The 26905-nt window shown below is 42.0% G+C and overlaps 1 protein-coding gene across 4 annotated transcripts in view; it reads left to right on the top strand.

Annotated features, from left to right (window-relative positions):
• Positions 1-17591: 17591 nt before the first annotated feature.
• P4HA1 (prolyl 4-hydroxylase subunit alpha 1) overlaps positions 17592-26905 on the top strand; it is a 29788-nt gene continuing 20474 nt past the window's right edge. For all 4 annotated transcript variants that reach the window (XM_056849764.1, XM_056849767.1, XM_056849765.1 and 1 more), the window contains exons 1-7: positions 17592-17706; positions 20959-21055; positions 22078-22229; positions 23494-23631; positions 25130-25369; positions 25880-26082; positions 26225-26401. In XM_056849764.1, coding sequence (XP_056705742.1) covers positions 17619-17706; positions 20959-21055; positions 22078-22229; positions 23494-23631; positions 25130-25369; positions 25880-26082; positions 26225-26401 — 1095 coding nt within the window. In that variant the 5' untranslated portion in view covers positions 17592-17618. The remainder of the gene's footprint in view (positions 17707-20958; positions 21056-22077; positions 22230-23493; positions 23632-25129; positions 25370-25879; positions 26083-26224; positions 26402-26905) is intronic.

Here is a 26905-nt window from a genome sequence, read left to right on the forward strand (position 1 = left end):
CCGCACTTTGTATTCCCAGCGATGAATTCAGAGTTTGAAAATGTTGTAAAAAAAACATCGCTTTAAAAGGGTTTGTGGATACCACGGCTTATAAATGGTTGGAAGGCATCTTCGCAGTTAAAGGGGCCGAACAAAGGGCGAACAGCATTTTTTATAACGTTTTCAAACTCTTAATACATAGGTGGGAATACATAGAAAGTGCGAACAGTATTTTTTAATAACATTTTCAAATCCTTAATACATCGGTGGGAATACACAGAAAGTATTTTTTATAACGTTTTCAAACTCTTAATACATCGGTGGGAATACATAGAAAGGGCGAACAGTATTTTTTATAACGTTTTAAAACTCTTAATACATCAGTGGGAATACACAGAAAGTGCGAACAGTATTTTTTATAATGTTTTCAAACTCTTAATACATCGGTGGGAATACATAGAAAGGGCGAACAGTATTTTTTATAACGTTTTCAAACTCTTAATACATCGGTGGGAATACATAGAAAGTGTGAACGGTATTTTTTTATAACGTTTTCAAACTCTTAATACATCACTGGGAATGCATGTATGGTAACCTCCTAGGTTAATTAATGCCATCGTATTCCCTATTACTATGTATGGGTGTGAAAGCTGGACAATGAAGAAAACTGACAGGAAGAAAGTAGACTCCTTTGAAATGTGGTGTTGGAGGAGAGGGTTATGAATACCATGGACTGCAAAAAAAACCCACAAATCAGTGGGTTATATATCAAATCAAGCCTGAACTGACCCTAGAAGCTAAAATGACTAAACAGGCTATCGTATTTTGGTCACGTCATGAGACAACAAGATTCACTGGAAAAGACAGTCATGCTAGCAAAAGTTGAGGGCAGCAGGAAAAGAGGAAGACCCAACAAGAGATGGATTGACTCTATAAAGGAAGCCACGGCCTTCAATTTGCAAGATCTGAGCAAGGCTGTCAAAGATAGGACATTTTGGAGGACTTTCATTCATAGGGTCGCCATGAGTCGGAAGCGACTTGACGGCACTTAACACACACACTCACAGTTCCACTAAAACAATTCCTTTTAATAGTATGTTCAGAATGGAGGTATATGTACTAGGATTTTTCTAAACCATTAGTATAAGTGAGATTTGGGAGGACAGGAGTGAAAGACCAGCGGTATGAGTCCAGCTCAAAAGCTATCTATTCACCTGATCTAGTCGGGAGATGGTGTGGCAAGCATGCACTTGCTGCCAGATTGTTAATTTTGAATTCTTATCCCAGAGTCTAAAATTATTGAGTTTTGCTCCACAGAGGATGTGGGATCGGAAGACAAATTCCAGCATCACCTTCCTCCTGAAACTGTTCTTTCCCTCTGTGTAGGGCTTGTGCTTCCAAGATGCACAAGAGAGAGAGAGGATGCCAGAGAGAGAGTGCGAGCTTTTTCCTTGTGTCCTGAGTTTAAATAACCCCTGTCTTTCTCCCTCTGCCCATGGACGACCATTACTGTCCCTTCCTGTCCCAAAGGAAGAGTTTCCCCTCTATAGCTATAGTCTTCCCAGCTTTATGGCTCTAGGTGTAACCTACTAACAGAGTGTGAGGTGGTAAGCCTTTGTCCTGCTTCAATGTCACTGGCATCATTAATAGGGTTGCCAGGTACCTCTTCGCTACCAGCGGGAGATTTTTGGGGCGGAGTCTGAGGAGGGTGGAGTTTGGGGAGGGGAGGGACTTCAATATCATAGAGTCCAATTGCCAACGCGGCCATTTTTCTCCAGGTGAACTGATCTGTATTGGCTGGAGATCAGTTGTAATAGCAGGAGATCTCCAGCTAGTACCTGGCAGTTGGCAACCCTAATCATCAAGAGCTTAAATGTGCTGTGCTGAGAACCTAATGGCTCCTTTCTTCAACCCCCTCCTCTCTGCCAGCTACTAGTCTACAACTGAGCTCCTGTACATGGACAGAGAGCTGCCACCACAATTGAAGTTCTGGGGTGGAGGGCATTTCTCCACACTCTCACAGAGAAGTTCTGTTGCCAATGAGAATGCCTCTGCACTCAAGAGTGGTAATGAATGCAAATCAGAAAATCCTCACCATGTCAATGTAGCCAAAGTCTTGGAAGTGGACAAGGACAACCACCTGGAATATGAGATTTGTATGGCTAACTGCCATGGCTAATGAATATGCACACAGAAATTTAAAAAAGGGCTATTTACAAAGTATCTTGATATAATGCCATTCCTAATTTATTTATTGTCCTCAAATAAGGTAGTAAAGATTATCAGGCATTTAATTAGAAGACATACTTCATATAAAACAAAACAAAAACAAGCCACTGAGAAGATCTGGCATGCTTGTTGTTAGAATGATGTACAGCATTGCTGGGTTATGCTTGAGTGTTTCTCATGAATTTCATGAACACAGCAAAGATTATCAAATTAATCCACTGGAGTAAAAGGATTAACTGAGAAAACAGCACACATAAATCTCCCCTTAACAGGAAGAAAAGACTACGATAAAGGACATGTCCAGCTTGCTTATCTGAAAGATATATCAACCTTTCATCCATTCAAAGATTCTAGTGCTGCTTACATGCAATGTTGAATGTATATATATAAAATACTGTTAAGAAAGGAAACACATTAGCCATAATGCCACACATACCTGTTAACAAACAAGTTTTTAATGACTTGAAACACAATAGCTGGGCACCTTAACTTTCACATAAGAAACCCCTCCTACACAATAAATATGTTTATTTATTTATCTCCATATGTTTTTTTTTAATATATACACACACACACACACACATGTATGAGTATATATGTGTGTGTGTGTGAGGAGAGAGAGAGAGAGAAAGAGAGAGGAATACCAAAAAGGGAAAGGTAAGTTCTAAGACAGCACACCTGGCACCAGGTAAATATGCAGAATGGGGAAAAAAGATGGACAACATAATACACAAGTACCCTCACTAACCTGCCCCTGATGGCCCTAATCTCCATGTTAGATTAGCCCTGTTCAGATGTTACATTGCACATATATCCAATGCCTATTTTCATGTGTTGGTCTGTTTGTACAAATGTATTTATGCATACACTGTGTGGGTTTTTCATGTGACCTGGATTCACTTTCATGCATTCATGTACCCTGACAAATACAGTAGATGATGTACGTGCTGATCTGCACCCATGTAAAATATCATCGTCTGAATGCCAGTACTTGCATAACGAGTAGGTTTAAATCCATGCAGGTTTAAATTCCCCCAACCTTTGTTTTTGGTGGCAAGACTGTTGATGATCTAGCCAGTGTAGCATTGATGTAATTCAGGCATCTCAAGAGTGCTGTGGATGCGCACATAATGCTCCTGACATCATCTTTCGGGCACTGCTCCCTCAGTAGGCAGCAATTGGGAGAAATGTTGTTTTTGAAACTCAGAGTGTGGAAGTCAGGGCCAAATACAGTCTTCTGCCAAGACTCATGAAAGACCATGGAACCCGCATGGTAGTCCTTGGCCAACAGAAGGAACAAAAATGTTCACAAAGCAGAGGGAATTCACTGTTGGTTCGAAGACGCTTGGTGAGAATTACATTAATTTTTCTACTCATGTATGGCTAGTGGAGAGGCTGACTGCACATGAGTTTCTTTGGGATATCCAGCAATTGAGGGATTGGGCTAAGGTACTTAAGCGGGACTATGTGTCAAGATGAACAGTGCCACCTCAGGATAGGGTTTCCAACCACCAGGTACTAGCTGGAGATCTCCCGCTATTACAACGGATCTCCAGCTGACAGGAGAAAATGGCAGCTTTGGCCCCTATCTATGGGATTGAAGTCCCTCCCCTCCTCAAACCTCGCCCTCCTCAGGCGCCACCTGGGAAAAAATACCATTATCATTATGGGGTAGAATTTCAGTTATTAAAATGATGGTATTGCCTAAAATGCTTTTTCTATTTCAAAACCTACCAATTTTTAAAGGAACACAGATATTTAAAAGTTGGAAGAAAGATATTTTAAATTTTTTATGGGGTAAGGAAAGACATAGGATAGCATATAATAACCTAGTTGAATTAAAAGAAACAGGAGGTTTGGGATTACCAGATTTGAGAATGTACTATCAAGCAGCTTGCTTTACCTGGTTAAAAAATTGGATTCTATTAGAGAATCCTAAAATATTAGAACTAGAGGGGTTTAATTTACATTTCGGGTGGCAAGCATATTTATGGTATGAAAAGGAGAAAGTAAATAAGGAATTTAATTCCCATATTATTAGAGTTGGTCGATTGCAAATTTGGAAGAAACATAAAGGTTTTTTGGAATGTAAAACCCCTGGTTGGATTAACCCTGTAGAAGCTTTTATGAAAAGAGGTACACAATTAAATTTGGATATTGATATTTATAGAGAAATTACGGAATGTAAAGAAGGGGTTTGGCTGTTGAAGAGTAGAGAAGAACTGAAAATTAAAGACTGGTTTATGTATTATAAATTAAAGGATGTATTTAATAAAGATAATTTGAGGGGATTTAATCAAAATAAATCTAAACTAGAAATTACATTAACGAAGGGAAATAAAGGATTGATAGGAAGAACTTATAGATTATTAATTGAAGTGAATTTAGAACAAGAAAGGGTTAAACCAGTGATGGTGAAATGGATGAGGGAGTTAGGTTACAATATTGATTTGGAAATATGGGAAAATTTGTGGAAAAGGGAATATAAATTTACAATTACTAATGAAATAAGAGAAAACCTATATAAAATGTTTTATAGATGGTATATAACCCCGGCACTGTTAAGTAAAATGAAAAAAGGTGATATGGGATTATGTTGGAAGTGTGGAACTGAAAGAGGTACGTTTATGCATGTATGGTGGTTTTGTAAAAAAATTAAGAGATTTTGGAGATTAATAGTAAAGGAAACTAATAATTAGATTAATATAAAAGTAAAAAAAGATCCTGCTTTTTGTTTATTGGGAATCCCTAAAGACAATATGAATAGATCTGATAGAGTTATATGTCAATATAGTTTTGCGGCAGCAAGAATTATAATAGCAAAAAACTGGAAGCAAGTAAATAAACCTTCAATTAAGGACTAGAGAGAGAAATTGTGGATGTACATGTGGATGGCCAAAATTACAGATTATTTACATGGTAAAGATATGGAAGAGTTTAAAAAAACAGGGTTAAAGGCCGTCGCATATTGGGATAAACTGGCGAAAATGAATTTTACAAGCATAGTTAATGAATTATAGAAAAAAAGGTAATGTTTTTTTATAATAATAATAGTATAATAATTTTAAATACTGTCAAAACACTTCTGCAGAAGTCTACTGGTGATGGGACACATTGTTAAGGTGGGTGGTGGGTATTAGAGTACTATGTATTTTACATTTTATATTATTTGATGTAATTCTGATTGTTGTTTAATGTGCTCTTTTGGTACTTTTTGTATTTTTTATGTTATGTTTTGTGTTTCTTTTTTTCTTTTGTTTGTCTTATTATAAAAATAATAATAATAATTTATGTAAAAAATTTTTTAAGGTGCTACTGGACTCTTGCTCTTTTCTTATCCTACTGACATCCACTATCTCCACCAGTAGTGAATGCTGTGATTTAATCATGTGGTGGGGAAAACTGTACTTCACTGGTCCTGAATCTGTTGTTGCAGCCCCTCTCCTCTTTCCTAACCCAATCTTTTTGAATGGAAATGATTCTTTGCACATTCTGCCACCCAATCTTCCAGTAACATTGAGTGGGCATGTATGTTAAATTATATGGATAGTTAAATTGTGGACCTCCTTGCCCCAGGATGTAGTGATGGCTGCCAAATTGGAAGGCTTTAAGAGGGGAGTTGACATGTTCATGGTGGAGAGGGCTATTCATGGCTACTAGTAAAAACGGATACTAGTTATGATGCATACCTATTCTCTCCAGCATCAGAGGAGCATGCTTATATATTAGGTGCTGTGGAACACAGACAGGATATTGCTTTTGCAGTGGTCTTGTTTGTGGACTTCCTACAGGCACCTGGTTGACCAGTGTGTGAACAGACTGCTGGGCTCGACAGGCCCTTGTCTGATCCAGCATGGCCGTTCTTATGTTCTGATGTGTAATAAACGTGCCCAAATCTTACGTTAGAACAGGTGTCTTGGAGAGGCCATCCATTAAGCATGAGGCACACACCCTGTTTCTGACCAACTCACTACGCCCTGCTTGCACTGCACTACAACCTTCCTTCACTGGAAAAGACCATCATGCTAGGAAAAGTTGAGGGTAGCAGGAAAAGAGGAAGACCCAACAAGAGATGAATTGACTCAATAAAGGAAGCCACAGCACTCAATTTGCAAGATCTGAGCAAGGCTGTCAAAGATAGGATATTTTGGAGGACTTTGATTCATAGGGTCGCCTTGAGTTGGAAGCGACTTGACGGCACTTAACACACACACACACACACACACACAACCTTCCTTGGTCTCGACTTTGCTATTTCCCCGCAGCTTATTCTCTCAGGCCATTTATTCATGGAAGGTTTTGCCTTGGATTTGCCACTGTATAGATGCACGTTTCCCCCCATCCGAATTCTCAAAACTCTGCATCAGGGCCATCTTAACAGCATTATGGGCCCCTGGGCAAACCAGTGTGCTGGGGCCCCTACGACAACCACTCACAGGAATAAAAAGTAAATGGTCGATAATCAGAGACAAATCACAAATGTCCATTTGCAACACGATAACATTGCAGCAAATATTATTTTATAGTTTAGTCTAGTCTAGACTACTGTGTAGTAGTATTTATTTATGGCAAGTCACTTAACATACACAGATTAGCATAGGGCCTCTATGCTCGTGGGGGCCCTGGGGGGCAAGTGCCCATTGGGTTAAGATGGTCCTGCTCTGCATGGGGGGGCTTATGGTTGAGTTTGGAGAATATGGATGGGGGGGAGAAAGGTGCATCTAAAGAGTGGCCACAACTTTAGATGCCACAAGAATTACACAACTTTAAGGTTGGCAATGAGGAAATTGAAAATGTTCTAGACTTTCTATTCCTTGGCTCCACCATCAACCAAAAGGGAGACTGCAGCCAAGAACTCAGAAGGAGATTGAGACTGGGAAGGGCAGCCATGAAGGAGCTAGAAAATATTTTGAAGTGTAAGGATGTGTCACTGGCCACCAAGACTATATTATGGTAATTCATGCCATCATATTCCCTATTAGCTGGACAGTGAAGAAAGCTGATAGGAAGAAAATAGATTCCTTTGAAAGGTGGTGAAGAAAATAGGAAGAAAATAGATTCCTTTGAAAGGTGGTGTTGGAGGAGAGTGTTACGGATACCACGGATTGCCAAAAAAACAAATCAGTGGGTTATAGATCAAATCAAGCCTGAACTGACCCTAGAAGCTAAAATGACTAAACTGAGGCTGTCGTATTTTGGTCACATCATGAGACGACAAGAGTCACTGGAAAAGACAGTCATGCAAGGAAAAGTTGAGGGCAGCAGGAAAAGAGGAAGACCCAACAAGAGATGGATTGACTCAATAAAGGTAGCCACAGCCTTCAGTTTGCAAGACCTGAGCAAGGCTGTCAAAGAGAGGACATTTTGGAGGACTTCCATTCATAGGGTCCATTCATGAGTCGGAAGCGACTTGACGGCCCTTCACACACACACACACACACACACACACACACACACACACACACACACACACACACACACAGAGTGGCCAAACCCAAGGCAAAACCTCCCATGCCTCAATGGCATCAGGGGCCATTTATTCATGGGAGGTTTTGCCTTGGATTTGCCGCTCTCTAGATGCATATTTTCCCCATCCAAATTCTCAAAACTCTGCATGGGGGCTTATTTTGGAGTTTTGAGAACTCAGATGGGGAAAATGTGCATCTAGAGCACTGGTTCCCAACCAGGGGTCCGTGGACCCCCAGGGGTCCGCGAGAACTAAATTAAGGTCCGCGAAACAAAGTTATAAACCCATAATAAATTAATATTTTCAATTAAAAGTTCTCTATTATAAAAATATATATTCAAATATTATTCTAAGCTTAATGTTTAACTAACAGTTATGATTAAAGTTTATTTTCAAATTTTCAGAATTTTTATTTTGAACCTTGGGGTCCCTGCACCGAACAAAAAAGTCCTAGAGGTCCCTGGTCCAAAAAAGGTTGGGAACCACTGCTCTAGAGAGAGGCAAACCCAAGGCAAAACCTCCCATGGATAAATGGCCATAGTCTGTGGGGAGAGTCCCACCTCCCCTCCCCCATGCCCGCCACGGGGGCCGGAGGGGCGGTCGCCAATTGGCCAGCGCGGGTCGAGCCCCTGGAGGAACGGAGGCAGAAAGTGGGGTGGGGGCGCGAGGGGCGGCCCCGCTGGCTGCGCTTGCGCATAAGGGGAGGGGTGGGCGCTGCTGCAGCTGCTGCAGCTGTGACGGTCCTCACGTAGGGCCGCCCCCGGGGGCCGGGGGGGGGGCGGGGACGCTGGGCATCGCGAGCCTCCCGAGCGGCGGGGCCTGCGGAGCGCAGTCCGCGGCTGGAGCGAGGCGAGGCGGCGCAGGGAAGCGGCTCTCCACGGAGGTGGGTGCGCCGGGCTTTGGGGGGCGCTTAGGCGGGGGGGGGGTCCCGCCCAGATGCACATCCCCCCCCCACCCGAGTCCTCAAAACTGCACGGGGGGCTTGTGCATAAATGGCCTTGGAGTATTGCTTCTACGCGGTCCAATAGTGGTTGCTGCCCCGTGGGTTTTTTTTTTGGGGGGGAGCAAGCTCTTCGCCCTTTGGGCATGTGTTCCTGGAAGGTTTTGCCTTGGATTTGCCACTCTCTCGATGCACTTTTCCCCCCATCCGTATTCTCAGAACTCAACAATAAGCCGCCGTGCAGAGCTTTGAGGATTCAGATGGGGGAAATGGGCATCTATGGAGCGACAGATCCAATGCAAAACCTGCCATGAATCAATGGCTTTTTTTTGCTTTGGGCCCTTTGCTTTCCCGAGCGGAGTTCAGATTGCCCCTTTTGCTTCTGGACGCCTCGAGAAACTTCTTCCTTGGGGCCGCCCGCAAAGTCTGTCCTGCTGTTGATGCCGACCGAGAAATGCACAGGAGTCCAGGGGAGCTTTAAAGGCTTGCTGCGGTTTTGATCCTGGCCCCGGCTTTCGTGGACTGCCCCCCCCCCCGCCGCCCCCCATGCATCCGAAGAAAAGGGGTCTACTCCACGGAAGCTTACAGCGCCGCCCTAAAAAGACTTCCTGGGGCGTGAGCTCCCTTGAGTCGACTTCAGTGGGATTCTGGCTTGTTTCAGATTGCTCTCTAAGGCTTTAAAGCACTGCTAGGATGTGTCAGGACTTTAAAGCCTTAGAGAGCAATCTTAAACAAAGTACTGCTAGGAGGTATCCCTGACCTGGATGGCCCAGGCTAGCCTGATCTCATCAGATCTCAGAAGCTAAGCAGGGTCAGCCCTGGTTAGTATTTGGCTGGGGGACCACCGAGGAAGTCCAGGGTTGCTGTGCAGAGGAAGGCACTGGCAAACCACCTCTGCTAGTCTCTTGCCATGAAAACCCCCAAAACGGGGTCGCCATAAGTTGGCTGCGACTTGATGGCACTTTACACACACACACACACACACACACACAAGGGATAGTAGTTTATTGATGCATATCCTAAAGGGTAGAAAAGTAAGAACATAAGACAGGCGTGAGCATGCCCTGTCTGTGCTTTTTAAAGTTAGTAAGCTTAGGACCCTGACCTGGATGGCCCAGGCTAGCCTGATCTCGTCAGGTCTCAGAAACTAAGCAGGGTCGGCCCTGGTTGGTATTGGGATGGGAGACCACCAAGGAAGTCCAGGGTTGCTGTGCAGAGGAAGGCCCTGGCAAACCCCCTCTGTGAGTCTCTTGCCATGAAAACCCCCAAAAGGGGTCACCATAAGTCGGCTGCGACTTGATGGCACTTTACACACACACACGCTCAGGATGTATCCAGTCAGATTGCATCTGAATTGGAGCTCTGGTTCACGGAAATTTACGCGGGAATAAAATGTTGTTAGAATTTAAGATGCCACTGGAGGCCCATTTATTTTTTGCTGCAGCAGAGGAATAACAAGGTCACCCTACTAGAGCTTTCCAAGGCCTTAAAAAAAAAAAATGCACACTTTGCCCAATTTAAACTAACACAAGTAAATCCTTCCTTTGTGGCCCCCTTTTGCTGCTCCACTACCTAGATGCATGACATATTTTATGCATGGGCCTATTCCCCAATCTCCCGGTTTCTCTTAGGCACTTTCTTTTCTCCTCTTTTGCAAAGAAGCTTTGTACCAAGAGTTGAGCTGGTGGAGGGTGTAGGGGAAGGAGGGGAGCGCTGCCTTGAAAGGGACTTGACAGGCGCTCTCTCGCCCTCAGACAATAGAAAACTCTCTCCTTTCCGGGAAATATCTGGTCCTGGCAACTTTTCGAGCTCAGTCTAGTCCAGTCTTGTCAGATGCCTGCAGAGGATTTTCATTCCTACCTTCAGAGGAAAAAAATGGAATTAGGGCTGAGGTGGAAGAGGGTCTATTCTAACCCCCGTCTTTCTTCAGCGGTGGAGAACAGTTTGGAGATTTATTTCTTTTTCCGGTGCGATGATAGCGTGGAGAACAGAAAGGAATCAGATTTCTTCTGTCTCCATTTCCTTGACTGTATTTATTGAAAAAAGTTATTCATTTCAGTTTTGATAATACACTCATGGTCTTGATAGCAAAATGAACACGAGGCCTAATATTTATTTTTTCAAGGCTATCTTGCTTTTGCTATATAATGGAATATTATATTCATTCACCTATAGTCAAGGCATGTTGCAATATTAGTTCTCTTGTTTTTTTTACGCAGTTTAGATGTCATTTATAGTAAAAGTGTTGAACTGTATTGGCTTGTGGGGGAAATTCTTAGCTACGCATGCTCTGGATTCCTCCCGCTCCCTACAGTAAATTGATCTCCTTGCAAATAAGTAGGAACAAATATGAGAATGGTCGGAAGAGCCAAAGCAAAAGAGGAGGGTTTATGTAGACAATTAACTGTTTCTGCTTGAGCGGAGAAAGCTGTGGTTCTGTTTATGAGATTTCACTTGGAAGGGATTTTGAGATGAAGTGTCCATTACGTGAGTGGGGGAGGGTGAAATACGTGGCAGTAGCATTCTTTCATCAACCTTTTGCTTGCTTGGCTATGGAAAAAAGCTATTTATGTAGACCGCTACTTTTCCTTGCAAAGTATGAATAACAGGCACTCTTCTAATTTAGGACACACAGGTGAAAAATCTGAGTTTTCACAAGCGTAGTATTTTTTCTTGCTAGTTTATTTTATAAGAAATGCAAAGCCCGAAGCTATTGAATTGGTCTGCAGATGCCTATAAGAATCTAGTATTACATCACACTTGGATGATATGGAAGTATGCTGAATGTGGTTCTGTAATACCTAATGTATGAAATTTCAAAAGCAAAATGAAAGTGAGGCATCTGAAGCTTATGCAACATATATGCCTGTATGAGCACATCACTTATTGGTGGTTTATAAATTCACTTAATTGCCAAATAGAATAAACTCTTGAGGCATATGTATCACTTTTTAAAAATAGGAAATAAGCTAAAGAGTCTGTCTTAGACCATGCAGTGTCCATGCTACTTTGGAAATTGGTGCAGCTGTTAAAATTAATATACCGGTAGTAATACAGAATTTCCCAGTTTATGTTATTTCTAATATTTTGGTTTACTGCAAGGGTTTAATGTAGTTAAGAAAGAAGAAAATATTAATCTAAATTTGTTTCTACATGTGCTGTTGGAACTTTTGTGAACTGAGCAAAGTTTGAAATAATATAGTGTACCATGGACATGCTAGAAATAAACGTTAATATTACTTTGTTGATTGTCTACCAACCAATGAGAGGCTTCATCGTAGTCCAGTAATACTGATGTGAAAAATTTGTTAAATTCTAGGGACCTGGTTACCCAGCTGCTCAAATATTTGGTGTCTGATTTGCTATCTTTACAAATATGGACTTCCCTTGTACATGTGTAATGTCAAAGCAGGAAGAATTTATATCTGAAAGCAAAGGATCTAACTAGCTTTGGGGTTCATAGTCCCAAACTGCAAATGTGAGACAACTTCTTAGTTTTTTAAAGGAAAGTTTTCTATACCTGGAATTTTTATGCTTCTAAGAGCCAGCTTGTTGTAGTGGTTATGGTGCAGGACTAGGATCTGGGAAACTCAGGTTCGAATCCCCAGTCTGCCATGAACACATGAAGCTGCCTTACACTGAATCAGACCCTTGGTCCATCAAAGTCAGTATTGTCTACTCAGACCGGCTGCAGCTCTCCAGGGTCTCAGGCTGAGGTCTTTCACATCACCTACCTGCCTAGTCCCTTAACTGGAGATGTCGGGGATTGAACCTGGGACCTTTTGCTTGCCAAGCAGATGCTCTACCACTGAGTCACGGCCCCTCCCTCATGGGAACTTGCTGGGTGATCTTGGGCCAGTCACACACTCTCAGCCTTGACCCTGGCAAGCATTTGGATGGGAGACCTTCAAGCAGTTCCTGAGGCTTGATGTGGAAGCAGGCAATGGCAAACCACCTCTGAACGTCTCTTGCCTTGAAAACCCTATGGGGTTGCCATAAGTCAGCTGTGACTTGACGGCAAAAAAAAAAAAGATCCAGGCAGTTAGGGCAGCTTCAAACTGTTCACTATACATGAGGATTTCCTGTTAAATGCAAAACATTACTAGTTCCCACTAGCAGCCTAGTTCTCAGCACCCTGACAAATGCCTACCTAATTCACAACTACTTTCATACCTTTGGAACATCCTTAGGTAGATTCAGTTGACTGTTTCTTTCATTTTTTAGACTAGTGACTGCTTGCAGTTGGCCTTGTAATATGTTCTCCTTGAATCTCGGTCTTGGGTTATGCTAGAAACAATCATATTTCTGGTTATTTGCTGGCATGTTGGGTAAACTATTTTACATTGAAAAGCTACACCAGGGGTGTTAAACATAAGGCCCACGGGCCACATCTGGCCCCTTGAAAGCTCTTATCCGACTTGCGAGCCAGCTGAGGCAGCCACCCAACCCCAGTCCTGATCTGGGCTGGCGAGGCATGGCCCAGCCCGACCAAGTTAGATTTATGACATATCCGACCCTCGTAACAATCGAATTCGACATCCCTGCACTACATTGTATTTGTGTGTGTGTGTGTGTGTGTGTGTGTGTGTGTGTGAGAGAGAGAGAGAGAGATGAGGATAGCCTGACAGCAGCTCTTGTTTCATTGCATAGATAGAAATAGATTTGGCCTCCGATCACTGCCTTCATATGCATGCTTTGATACACTTGATATACTTTTGCTCTGAAGGGGCAAATTAAGGCTGGGCACACCTCTTTTATGATGTGTGTACCCAAAAGAAACAAGGTTAGAGTGGGATAAAAGCATAGCAAGAGCCCTGTGGTCATTCATTTCAGATCTAATAGACTGACTGACCATGCTGAGGCTGAACTGACTAAAATAAACCCATGGTAGGTGACTATTACAAAGTCAAGTCTGCAGTTGAGGTTTATGTATTGCATCAGAGAGGGAAACTGATTGGGGTGGTGAAGAGTTGTAGAACTGTCTTTTTGATGTTGTGAAATCAGTCCCTGAACTAGAGATTGTTTCCTCTTTCTTTATGAGAGGGGAAAAAAACATGCCAGCAAAAGAAAAGGCTTCAGTTCAGAATTCTATAATAGCCAATTGGTAGAAATATTTTAATTGAGTGGGATAGATGAAAAAACGGGTAGAATGGGGCTGTTGAGTGTCCTCAGTGGGTTTGCCGCTTTTCACTACTTCCCTGTATGATTGGCTAGTATGGTTTATTGCCTTGGTAATGGTAGAGATCTGCAGCACATCGAAACTTGACTTGCACAAAATTAGACTAGGAAGAGATGTAAAGCACCTCTAGGTTCTTGGTGTTCCTGGGAAGATTGCTAACCATCACACACACCTTTCCTATTGTGTTAGGTTATTGTTGTGATCCTTTCCAGGAAATTTCTATTTAAATACACAGCACTATCAATTAAATGGATCCAAATACTGATAAGATAGTAAATATCTAATTCTGAGAAAGTCAATTATAAACAGGTTTATTTGCTCAGTTTCTGTTAAGGCCCAGCATCTTTTAATTTTCCTGGAAATTCAGTAATTAACACACTCAAGATTATCCATTTCTTCTATGTACCTACTTTTGAAATCTGAAGTGCATGTATGATTCTTCCTTGATAACAAGAAAGCAGTTACAGAGTTAGTGGAAGAAAGTGAATTCATTACCTGAAACTTAATCTGGGAAGCTGGAATGATCAACTGGATACATCCACAATTTCATTAAAATCACTTTTTATCAAGAAACAGTTGAACATAATACATTTTGTCTTGTTGTTCCTCTCAGTCTTTCAGCATAAGCTATAACTGCTCTTTATCAAAAGTACTTACCCGGATTCATAATCCTTAAACTGCTTTTACCCTCCACTCTATTCTTGTAAGGATGGGTCATTATAAATGAAAGTGGGATTGATGGGTTTAGTGAAGAGACGGTCCTTGGGAACCTTTTGCTGTGACTGTTTAAAAACATCCAGCTGAAGCCTTGTAAACTTGCAGACTGTTGCTCTGTCTTTTTCCTGCTATTTCTTGCCTCTTGGCCATTTGAATGGCCAGTTTGGGTATGGCAAGCGATTTAGACAGTTGTGTTGTGATTCTTTCCAGTCTGGTTTTAGGACTGGTTACAGGACTGAAACAGCCTTGGTCGCCCTGGTGGATGGCCTATGCTAGGAGATCAAGCTGTTGTTTTTCCTGGGCCCCTAAGTGGCTTTTGATACCATCGATCATAGTATCCTACTGGGTCACCGTTCTAGGGCAGGTTTCAGCCCCATCTGGAGGGTAGGTTTCAGAAGGTGGGGCTGGGGAACTGCTGCTCGGCCTCTTGGCCTCTGGCTGGTGGGTTCCATCTTGGCCTCTGTGCTTTTTAACATCTTCATGAAACTGCTGGGTGATTTGGGCTGGATTGTCACCAATATGCAAATGACACTCCGCTGTATCTTGCACTTCCTGCTAATCCTAGGGAGGCTGTAGAAACCCTGATCCAGTACCTGGAGGCAGTTTTGGAGGGGATGCAGGCTAATAAGCTGAAGCTTAATCCTGACAAGATGGAACTGCTACTGATGAGCGGAAGACCTGACCCTGGATTTAGGGTGTCACCCATTCTGGATGGGCTTGCACTTCCCTTGAAGGAAGAGGTCTGTAGTCTGGGGGTGCTCTTGGACCCAGACCTCCTCCTGGATAGGCAGGTGGCAGTTGTGGCCAGAAGTGCCTTTTACCAGCTCTGTCTGGTTAGCCCAGCTTTAGCCTTTCCTAGTCAGGAAAGATCTGGCCACTGTGGTAAATGCCCTGGTTGCATCTGGGTTAGATTACTGCAATGCACTATGTGTAGGCCTGCCTTTATGAAGTGTATGGAAACTTAGTTCAGAATGCTGCAGCCAGAATGTTGACTGGAGTGGGTCATAGGGACCATATCACTTCCAGTCTTGTTCTATTTATACTGGCTCCCAGTTTGTCTCTGAGCTAGTGGTGGTACCATTTAAAGACCTATATGGTTTGAGACCAATGTAACTGACGGACCGCCTACTCCCATATGAACCTACTCGTGTGGTCATCTTTTGAGGGCCTGCCTTGGGTGTCCATGTCTTCTGAGATGGCAACCCAGGAGAGGTCTTTCTCAGTGGTGGCACCCAAACTCTAGAAATCTCGTCTTAGGACAATTTACCTGACCCCTTCTGTTGCCATCTTCTGCCATCAGGTTAAGACTTTTTTTGTTTTGCTTGGTATTCCCTCAGTAATTCCTTCTTCCTCCCCAATGCTTCAACTGTTGTTTTTATCTTTTGGACTTATTTTAAGCTCTGGTTTTAATTTGTTTCAATTATGTATTTGTGTGTTGGTTTTAATGGCGTTTATTAATTTGTTAACTGCATTGGTGCCCTGCGGGGTGCAGAAAGTCAAGGTAAAATCTTGTTAATAGTAATAATATTATGGTGGGTGTGCTATTCACACAACCTGCTTCATTTGCCATGAATTGTAATGTACTGGGATATGGATTATATCTGGCTCTTCCAGCAAGCTATTACAAGCTCTTTGTAAGGGCATCCTTTTTAGATAGGTACAAGCAGGGGACCCACAAAGACTTGCAGGGGCATATAATTTCCCCCATTGTTTCTTCTTTCCCCTCCCTGGCAGCCCTCAGATCCTCACCCCTTTTCCTGCTTTTTTCTTCTTCTTCACACCCACCAGCCAACCTACCATTATCTATTATCCTGTCTTAAGTTTTCCCTCCTTCCCTCCCTTGGCATCCCCAGGAAAAGACTGTCTGAGCTGTGCAGTGGTTATCAAGATGGGCCCAGTTGTGTGATGGCCGCTGAAGCCAGGCCAGGCTCAGTAGTATGGGTAATGTTTCTCCAGTTGTCTCTCCTGAGCCGGTACCCAGCAAGTCCTCCTCCATCAGGGGACATGATAGGGAGGAGACAGGATGCTTACTTTATAGCACTGTATTGGCCCCCAGGTCTGCCCCTGCTCCCTCCCATGGCTTTGCTTTGCAGAAGCCAAGGCTTGGAAGAATCAGCAATGTTGTTGTCACTTAGCAACTGTCCAAATGGCCACTGAGAGCTCAGTGCCCATTTTTTCTTAAAGCTACAGGTGTTGCTTCTATTATTTTGGGAGTGTAATCCTCTGATGCATTTTTTTTAGAATTCAAAATTTTCCTGCAAACTTTGGACTTCTTTCAGGTTTGTAGAGAGAAACCTCTGTCTGTTCCTGTCTGTTAACCTACACTCCATGGCCTAGTTCAGAATTAAATATATGATAGCCCTAGAGCCCCCACCCCCCAGCATGGATATGATAAATAACAGTTATTTTTCGAATCTATCTGTTTTTGGAAACACCTAGTTTTGGCCTGTGAGGACTGATTCATACATTACAGGAAAGACATAGTCACATTGGTTCACGGCATATCTCCACAATGTTCATAAGTCAATGGTAGATGCACATCCAGAAACACAAGTAAAAAATTGTGATTAGCCAAGGCTCCTTGGTATGGCTGGGATCTGATTCTAAATTATGCTTTAGGAAATTTGTCTTTTTAAAATTTTGTAGGTAACATGTTGATGAAACCCAGTTTGAAACCGACACCTGCTATCCATATTCCTTTCAGGATTTTCTGACATTTAATCTTTCAAATACATGCTGTATTCTTTATATGCAAATAGAAGAAGTATAAGCACAGTACTTTCTGGTCAACACAGTACTTTCTGGGAAAATGTTGGTATTCCAGGGAATCACTGTGGGATATTAATGTTTCGTAGGGTCAGCACTCTATGGATGAAGTAGTATTCCCTAGCACTTTGTAAATTACTAGTCCAGGTTGCCTTGATATTATCTAAGGAAGCTATCTACATATGTTGAAAGAAACACTCTGCATGGGTGGAACTTCCTGTTAATGCACGTATGTCTGGTTGCATAACCTATGCATTTAAAATGCTGTTTGTCTAAATAATAAAACAGTGGAAATTTTATTTCTCTTTAGGTGTATAGGAAGGATAAAGATTGATAGAATTATGGTATTCACGATGTCATGGTGTCTTCTAGTCCTTGGTGTTCTGCTGCCATCTTCTTATGCCCATACAGATTTCTTCACATCAATTGGTAAGCAATGTTTTTATGTACAATAGCCAAGCACTTCTGAATGCTTTAGTAGAAGACTACGCTGAAGATAGTATGTTGAACTGCATTGTTTATAAAATCTATTCTTCGCTCTTCTAACATCTAGCAAAGGCAGTATACAAAGCTAAAATATGACTGTGATGGACAGGCTAGGTTCCGCCTCTCCCTGGGAGTGACCAATGAGAGCTGGCGGAATGTTGGTGAGTTGACAGTTGAAAAACGGCAGTTACAAATAGCAGTTGGGAGTTGGCAGCTAGGGAGTTGAGAAGGAAAAGGTGGATGTCTGACTGAGTAAAACCGTGGAGAAGAGCTGCTTATTGTGGGCTGAAAATAGTCACTTTGTAACCAAAGGATCCAAGTTGCAGGAATAGGACCACAGTTCAAAGGTTCAGTGGAAGTGAAATGTTGTAACTTCTAGCTTACTGTCTTCAGTGTTATATTAATACCATAAATAAAAGTTAGCTTGTTTTGTTTAACCCTATGGACTGTGTCTAAGGGAAAGAAGCACACACACAATCTGATATCTTATAGCATATGAATAAATGGTGGCAGTATGTGAATGTAACAGTGTTTGAGACCCCAACCCCAATAACTGTGTGAGTGAAGGCCTGTTATTGAAGGGGGCTGGGCTACCTGGTCTGCTAATGTCTCTGTGAGTGAGAGAAAAGACCTGAGAGGGGAAATGGTTAAGGTCCTCTATATATTTTAAAAGTGATGAGAAGGGTGGCGAATGTGACCGCCTGACCTACTTGTAACCTGGAATCTGAGAGAGAGAGGCTGTAGAGGTTAGTAGGCACTGTTGTATGAATGGAGAAGGGGCGTCACAATGACTAATGATGAAACCTTAAAATTCAGTAAGTCCATATTGGATTTGTCCATGGAGGATTCTTTGTGCATGTGAATCAACACACATGGTGCGATCTGTCATGTAGTGTCACTTTTGAATGATTGGATGGGTAATTGTGTCATGCCTGAGATGTATCAAACAAATGTCCATCTAGCCTACTTTGTAAATAAGTACAAAAAAACCTTTGGTAGGTTGCATGTGCCTAATTAGATGGTTTACCCAGTACACATGGGGGATACGCATCCACCACTAGGACATGGTGCCACACATGCTATGTATGGTCTGTACTGATCACTTAATTCCCAGGTGTGTTGGAACCCAGTTATGATTGGGACCACAGTGCAGGAGGAGAAAGAGCTTCAACCTTCCACTCCTGCTGTTTTCCTGATCTGAAACAGCCCCAGGGAACTGCTTTTTGCCTTGGAGAAAACTTAGCTGTAGCCATCAGTATATATAACTTTCCCCAATTGAAAAAAATAGTAATTGCTGCTTATTGGTTCTTGTAGGTTATCCGGGCTGTGTAACCGTGGTCTTGGAATTTTCTTTCCTGACGTTTCGCCAGCAACTGTGGCAGGCATCTTCAGAGTAGTAACACCGAAGGACTGTCCTTCAGTGCTACTACTCTGAAGATGCCTGCCACAGTTGCTGGCGAAATGTCAGGAAAGAAAATTCCAAGACCACGGTTACACAGCCTGGATAACCTACAAGAATCAATGAACTCTGACCGTGAAAGCCTTCGACAATAATTGCTGCTTAATTTGGGAGAAGGCTAAAGCCTCTTCTCCTGGCATGAATCCAACTAATGGACACCTAAGAAATTAAGTTCCGAGCATGGACCACCCATAGCGTAGCACGTCCATGTGTCCTTTTCATGAAGTTATGTCAGGGGAGTTAAATTCCAAGCTGTTTGAGTGATTATTTTGGAAAGTTGTTACTAAGGAGCTATTCTTTTGCTCTTCAGACAAATGGCTAACTGTACAAGATTTAAGCGGATAGAGGGTAACCTTTAAAATCTACAGTTGGAAATGAAGAAATATAAGGAAAGAAGATGTATGGCTCCTTCAATATGAGTACTATCCTACTTAAAACAATAATTTTGGCATACGGTAATAATTAGTGAACGGAGCATGACATGTCTCACATTTAACTATAATTGCAACAATTTAGTGAGTCTTTCTTCAAGGCTGTGTGAAAGTGATAAGTAGCAGTATTTCAGTTACATGTTTTCTTTTGGGCATTATTGGGGATGGGGAGTAGAGAAACATCGTTGCCTGAGGATGGAAGAAAGTGGCAATGTCTCCCGATACCAATGCTACATTCTAAATTGCTTTTTCATTGGCGATGTATGCAATATGTGTATTGTAGGACCCAAAGTGAGGGTGTGGAGGATGGAATTCTTGAGGACCACAGGCACATGCAAAACTATCATTAAGGGCCAAACTACATGTTGTGATTTGTAATGTGCAATGTCTGTGTTACTCCGAACTGTCTTTAACATAGATGTATAAAACATGTCAGGTGTGAGGGAACTTGCTTTCCAGGTGCCTAGACCCCAATTTGCATTGGGACTGCAGTGCAGGAAAAGGACCTTTGGCCTCCCTTGTGCCACTTTCCTGACCTGAAATGGCTCCAGGGGGCTCCGTTTACCCCACTGTGGGGCTGCAGGTGTACTTATGAGCTATTCATGCATCCCTTCATGGAGTGGATAGCAGCCCCGTGGAACCATATGGGTTCAGAAGAACACCATGGGGAGAAAGCTTGACGCCCCTTCTTCCCCTGTGTTGTGGTCCTAATTAAGATCAGGGCCCTGGGTGCTTGGGAAAACAGGTTCTCTTGCTCCTGCCATGTGACTCTCAGAGTCAGTCAGGTCAGGATAAACTAGACTCTACACCTTACAAATTGTAACATGTAGTTTGGCTCAAAAATCTTCCTGTGTTGTGTAACAGATGCTGAGAAGCTTAATAATGTAGGAGACCCCAAATCTACAGGGGCAGTTTGGATGGGCAATTACTAAGCAAATAAGTATAAAATGATTTTAGAATTCATTCATTTATCCAAGTAAGTCTATATAGCACATAGGCTTTTTGGCAAAAGATTTTACAATATTTGTTGAGGTGAAATAAAGTGCTGCCTTACAGTTTATATTCAACTCCACAGTGATAATTGTTTTGAGGATTGAAGCTGGGCAGCATATTCTTTCTACATGGTAAAATTACTAGGGTTGGGTTTCTCCCTATTGTGAAAGTTTGAAGCCCAACACTTTTTAGACAGTACAAAGAAAAGGCAAAATAGTTCAAAAAAGAAAACCTAAAGCCAAAGGCACAAGGAGTGTGTAAAGTCTTCATAAAAGATGTCATAGACATAATGTTCTTTAAACTATCTTTTAGGTCACATGACAGACTTGATTAATACCGAGAAAGACCTGGTGACGTCTCTGAAAGACTATATCAAAGCAGAAGAGAGCAAGCTGGAGCAGATTAAGAAGTAAGTAGTGGCTTCAGTATTAGTATCTACGCACATAGCATTTACTGTTTAGCTAAACAATGTTTGGCTTTTGTGGGAATAAGATAAATATGCCATTAGTGCAAGATGTTGGCTGTAAATAGTTCAGAGCTGAGTATGCATTGTGGTTGAGAGTTTGGCTTCCCAATTCTTAGTTCCTCATTAAGAGAGGGAACTATTACAGCCAATTCTAGAATAGGTCACTTTTAAAAATCTATACAATATGCTGATTATTTTAAATTATGAAATAACACAATTTAATTTAGGCTGGGGTGGATCTTATGTACCACTAGTGGTCCGGAGCTTACAGAATGGAACTTTCTCTTATCTCTGTAGCTTGCTGTGTTCTCTGAAATGCAGTTGCGGGGGCTGAGGACAGTGGTTGGGTACAACATGGGGATCTACATTGGGAGGGAGAATTGGTGAAAATATTACTGAGGCTAAGTGCTGATTCAAGGGTGCAGATCAAGGTTTAGTATTGAACCCTTTATATTTAATAAAGTTCACAATGTTAATTTATGTGCTGCATAAATACCTCGAATTAGTTTCCAATAGTTGAATTGAACTATTTGATTAGGGAGAAAATTCAGTAAAGCACTTTTAATGTAATTTCACTATTGTATTCAAAGCTTTACTTTAAAGTTATATTCGTAAAAATACTTATAAACCTTTTAAGACGAGACAGTAACATACATGTCCCTTTAACAAGGCACCAAACCTGTCAGTGTGCTAGTTTTAGCATGGGCAAAGAGCTTTGGATGATATGCCACTATTACTAATCTACATTAGTATAATGGTTCAGCAGTCCAGATTTGACTGCGAATATATTCATTGTGTTATGAACGTTTATAAAATAGTGCACAACTGCATAAAAATTCAGTGGTAGGAAAGTTCCACCTCACATTGCTGCAAGTTATCACATGGCAGTTCAAAATGTCCCTGTGCAAAGGAGACCTCTGAAAATGGTTTGTTGAAAATATTTAGTTCACATTGTATCTCTCTAGGTGGGCGGAGAAGTTAGATAAGCTGACAGACATTGCAACCAAGGACCCTGAGGGATTCTTGGGACATCCTGTGAATGCGTTCAAGTTAATGAAGCGACTTAATACTGAGTGGAGTGAACTGGAGAATTTGGTCCTGAAGGATATGTCTGATGGTAGGTGTTTTGATAGTCTCTGTAGTTTAAAAAACTGGTTTGGCTATTCAGCATTAGTATGAAGAAGTGGATGGTCAAATAACTTGTGAAATCCTTGGCTCTGTTCCCTCATGAGTCATGAATTTAAGTTTCTTGCCATTGTGTTGCGAAAGATTTGGACCTGTAGCAGCAGTAGTATTGTTTGTGATGTGGTATCTCTAGAAATCTGACTAGAGGCTCCTATCCGTATGATTGTCCAAGAGATACTAACAGCGCATTCCTGAGCCGTGTCAGTGGCCAGGACGAAAGGCGTCTGGAGGCTGGCGAAGGCCTGTGCAAGAGCCCATAGCGCCGGCGTCTGGGCGGTGTACGCTGCTGTTTGTGGCCCCAGCGCCGGCGTGCAGACCCGGACGCCGACGGAGCCTTCCGCTGGCGTCCGGATGCCAGCAAAGGCCACGACAGCATCCTGGGAGGCGTTCCTGGGGCGTCACAACGCTGGCCTGGAGGCAGGGCCACTGTTAGGCTGCCTCCTGTGCTGTTACGGCTCGGGAATGACCCCCTTTTTTCAGGCCGAGATATGAGGGTTGCACAGATGTTTTGCGCTGATTTTTTGCGCTGGATGGAGGTTTCGCCAGGGCCGAAACCTCCATAGGAGGCATTTCCTCCTAAGCCCGGCACAGGCATTCCGCTTAGGAATGCACTGTTACTGTTCTGCAATATATATGGGAGGAGATACAAACCAAAAATCCAGGTGGAAACATTGGTAAGTATGGGAAATTTGTCTAATAGAAGTATGTGTTGTGACGTAAAAATATATGTTAATCTTTATGCCTGTAGTGGTAGAAAGGTTAGGATGAAGCATCTTACCTCTATATGCAAGTTATGCATTTGATGTAATCCTTGGTTTTATTTTATTAAATCTGAGTACTAGTCAGCATCAAAAGGGATGAGATGGCAACTATGATTCCCGGTACTTTATAGTTGTACTTTCATACTTTGCTGTGATTGCAAACAGGAAGGGGCTCAATATAATGGCAGGATGGAGACAGTGACATTGGGCTAGGGAACCAGGTGGAGGAAGTGTGAAGAGTAGGGGAGAGAGGGCTACTCAGATATTGGTGTTCTTATACTGCTAGTTTCTGAAAGATATATATAAAATAGTAGGGCAATGCGGGTCTGTGTGTGTGTGTTTCAATTAATCTGTATTAGGAATATTTGCTTAAAGCCCAATTTGGTTTGCAAATATAATATTCAAGTCCCTTTAACATTTTATCTTTGTCTTTAGGGTTTATTTCCAACATGACTATTCAACGCCAGTATTTTCCTAATGATGAAGATCAGACAGGTGCTGCCAAAGCTCTTTTACGGCTCCAAGATACATATAATTTAGACACAGATACTCTCTCAAAGGGAAATCTTCCAGGTAAATTGACCCTGGGAAACAAATGTAAAAGAAAAGCGTTAGATATATCATATAACACCCTCTTCCTTGTTTAATGCTTCTGTTTTTCTCTTGTAATGCAAAAAGTACTTACCTTATGAAGGATCTGACTGTTTTTTGTTCGGACTTTGTTGTCATAACAGTGCAGTCACTAACTTGTGAAGTGGTGTGAATTAGATCATATTGTTGGGGCCTTTACAGTGGATAAATGTGTACTTTTTGGTATGTTCGTATTTATTTATTAAAATGTTTATATTCTGCCTTTCCTCATGGCTCAAGATGATTTACAGGACATGGTTAAAACAATACAATTAAAAAACAATAGCATAGAACTCCAGATACCACCCCCCAAAAAAAGATTCCTGCAGCCTATACACAGTTAGGAGCCCTTGACAAATAAAATCGACTTGCAGCCCTTCCTGAAGATTTCTAATAACGGCACTCCCCTCACTTCCTCAGGGAACCCATTCACCAAAGTGAGAACTACAGGGGAAAATGAAGGGAAAAGAAAACAAGATCATAGTTCCAGGACCTGCTCTGGATTTACAGATGTTCCGTAGAACTTGTGAAAAGACTATTCATGTGTAGTCTTTTCTGTGCAGGTTCAGCATGTGCAACAGATTCTGTGCAAAAAGCAGGGTCCCTTGTTGCAGAGACAAGCCTGCATGTTTCCTATATATGCTTGGCTCTCCCGGTCTAATGAATATATGTAGTTGGGTGTGTGTGTGCTCCAACTATGGTCCTGCTTCCCTCCCTCTACCTGAGAGTTTGTTATCCCTACTTTTGCAGTATGAAGGGCTACTGTCAGGGTTCAGATTGCAGATGGGCATCTCACGGGGCCTGGAATTGATAAGGGCTTTCTCCACCTTGCTGAGAATATTCAAGTTCAGTTCCCTTTGATTTCCTTTTTTGTATACTGGAGTGCTTTTGTGTAATGCAATTCATCAACCAGCTTATTTAAGCAGCTGTGCATTTAAATGGCAGTCACCCTCCCCATTACTACAGATGAACTTATAGCACAGGTCGAAATGCAGCAGGGCCTGCTTTTTGAACTGATCGTCAGGATCTGTTCTCATGTTGAAATCTACCCACCCTCCTCCAGATATCTTGATAACCATATATTTTTCCAGCAACATTGCAAAATAGCACTTACATTCTCATAAGTTTGGAATGTTGCTATCTCAAGAGCCCTGTTCGAATTGTTTCTGCTATGGCTATTCATACATAATAAAAAGATTGGGTAGCTGAACTATGTGTAATTTGGGGAGTAATCCTAAACAGGGCTATTCAGAATTCTACTCAGGTCTATTCAGTGGGCCTTATGCACAGGACAGGATTGCTCTGTTCGTTAATCAGCATTAGGCTGCACAGAGACATGAAAGAGAGATAATACCATTTCAGAAGAAAACTTGAGGTGCAAATGTATGACATCCAAATAGCAGGATTGGTGGAAAGATTAACAGCTGTTATTTGTTCCTAGGAGTGAAACATAAGACCTTTTTAACAGGTGAAGATTGCTTCGAATTGGGCAAGATTGCCTACACGGAATCAGACTACTACCACACAGAACTTTGGATGGAGCAAGCTCTGAAACAGCTGGATGATGGAGAAGTTTCTTCTATTGACAAGGTCTCTGTTCTAGACTACTTAAGTTATGCAGTGTACCAGCAGGGAGACCTGGACAAAGCCATGACGCTGACCAAGCGGCTGCTTGAGCTGGGTAGGTGAAAGAACATGCTTGTGTCTTGTTGCTATTATTCAAATAAAACTGCAAATAATAGTGTCTTGGCTTCTTGTACTCCTGGTAGGCACTTCTGATTGCAGGTTGGGGGAAGGGTGGGTTTTTGCCAATTCCTCCCTCTTACTACAGCCCCCCCTTTAACCCCCATGATGTTCCAGGGTATCCACTGACTCGTAGGGGCACAATTTCGGGAGCACAGAAGGCTGTAGCTGAAAAGAGTGGTGGCAGGAAAGTTATCATTTATACAGCCCAGCTCTGTTCACCATTGTTGTGAACCTTTCCTATATTAAATAGTTTTGGCAGACAAGTCCTCTTACTTAACCATAGTTTTTGCATATTCAGTTGCAGTGGCATGTGATGTAACAAAAAAATAACACAATGCAAATGGGCTACATACTGCTGCATTCTGATTTAAGTAGGTGTCTAAATTGAAAGTCAGCATCTTCAAAGCTGTAAATTTATATGTGCATTTCCTTTTTTCTACAATAGACCCAGAGCATCAAAGAGCCAATGGTAACATGAAGTATTTTGAATATATCATGGCTAAAGAAAAAGAAGCAAACAAGTCTTTGTCTGAAACAAATGACGAGGCTGAGGAAGAAAGTAAAACTCAGAAAAAGGGCCCTTCCAAGGATTATCTACCAGAGAGACAAAAGTATGAAATGCTGTGTCGTGGGGAAGGTCTCAAAATGGTAATTACTTTTTATATTAAATTTATACACAATTGCTTGGAAATATTTTGTAAAGTTTATGATGTTAGACTATTGGCTCCCTATTTCCTTGCAGATGTACATGTATTTTATTACTAAGATTTCACTCTGTTTCAAATTTCAGACTCCTAGAAGACAAAGTAAACTCTTTTGCCGCTATTCTGATGGAAATGGGAATCCCAAATACGTATTGGGTCCTGTCAAGCAAGAGGATGAGTGGGACAAGCCTCGTATTGTTCGGTTCATTGAAATAATTTCTGATGAAGAAATAGAAACTGTCAAAGAGCTTGCAAAGCCAAGGGTAAAGGAACTAAATTGTCCATACTTTTCAGATGCAAAAATCCCACTGATTAGCTTTCATTTCATTATGGCAGACTTTGCTTTTGGTAATTTTGTAATGGCATTTCCCCCCCTAGGGGACACTGAACAGTAGCCAATTTGGCACCCCGTGTCCTGCCTGCAATTAAGTTGGACAGGATATATCCTTTGGAAAATAGTTCTAAAAAGGTTAGATCCTATGAACCATAAAAGCAAGGGGATTTGTACAGGTGGATTTTCTTTGCCTTTCCCTGCCTTCAGCAGCCCTGTGACTCCCCAGAAAGCCAGTGCTAAAGGTTATGGGACTTTTGTGGACGAAAAGCCACACAGCAGTGTAATAGGGGAGGTGAAGACTGGGCAGCATTGCCCTCCCTTCTTTCTTGTGCTAGTCTCCAATAATACAAGAAGGGATGCCTTTTTGTGATTTCTTAAGTTTGAGTAGCCACCTTGCCTATGAAAGTGATAGATAATCAGTCTTCATGGCAAA

This window comes from Euleptes europaea, chromosome 5 (genome assembly GCF_029931775.1).
Source record: "Euleptes europaea isolate rEulEur1 chromosome 5, rEulEur1.hap1, whole genome shotgun sequence".
In the NCBI taxonomy this organism is placed as follows: domain Eukaryota; kingdom Metazoa; phylum Chordata; class Lepidosauria; order Squamata; family Sphaerodactylidae; genus Euleptes; species Euleptes europaea.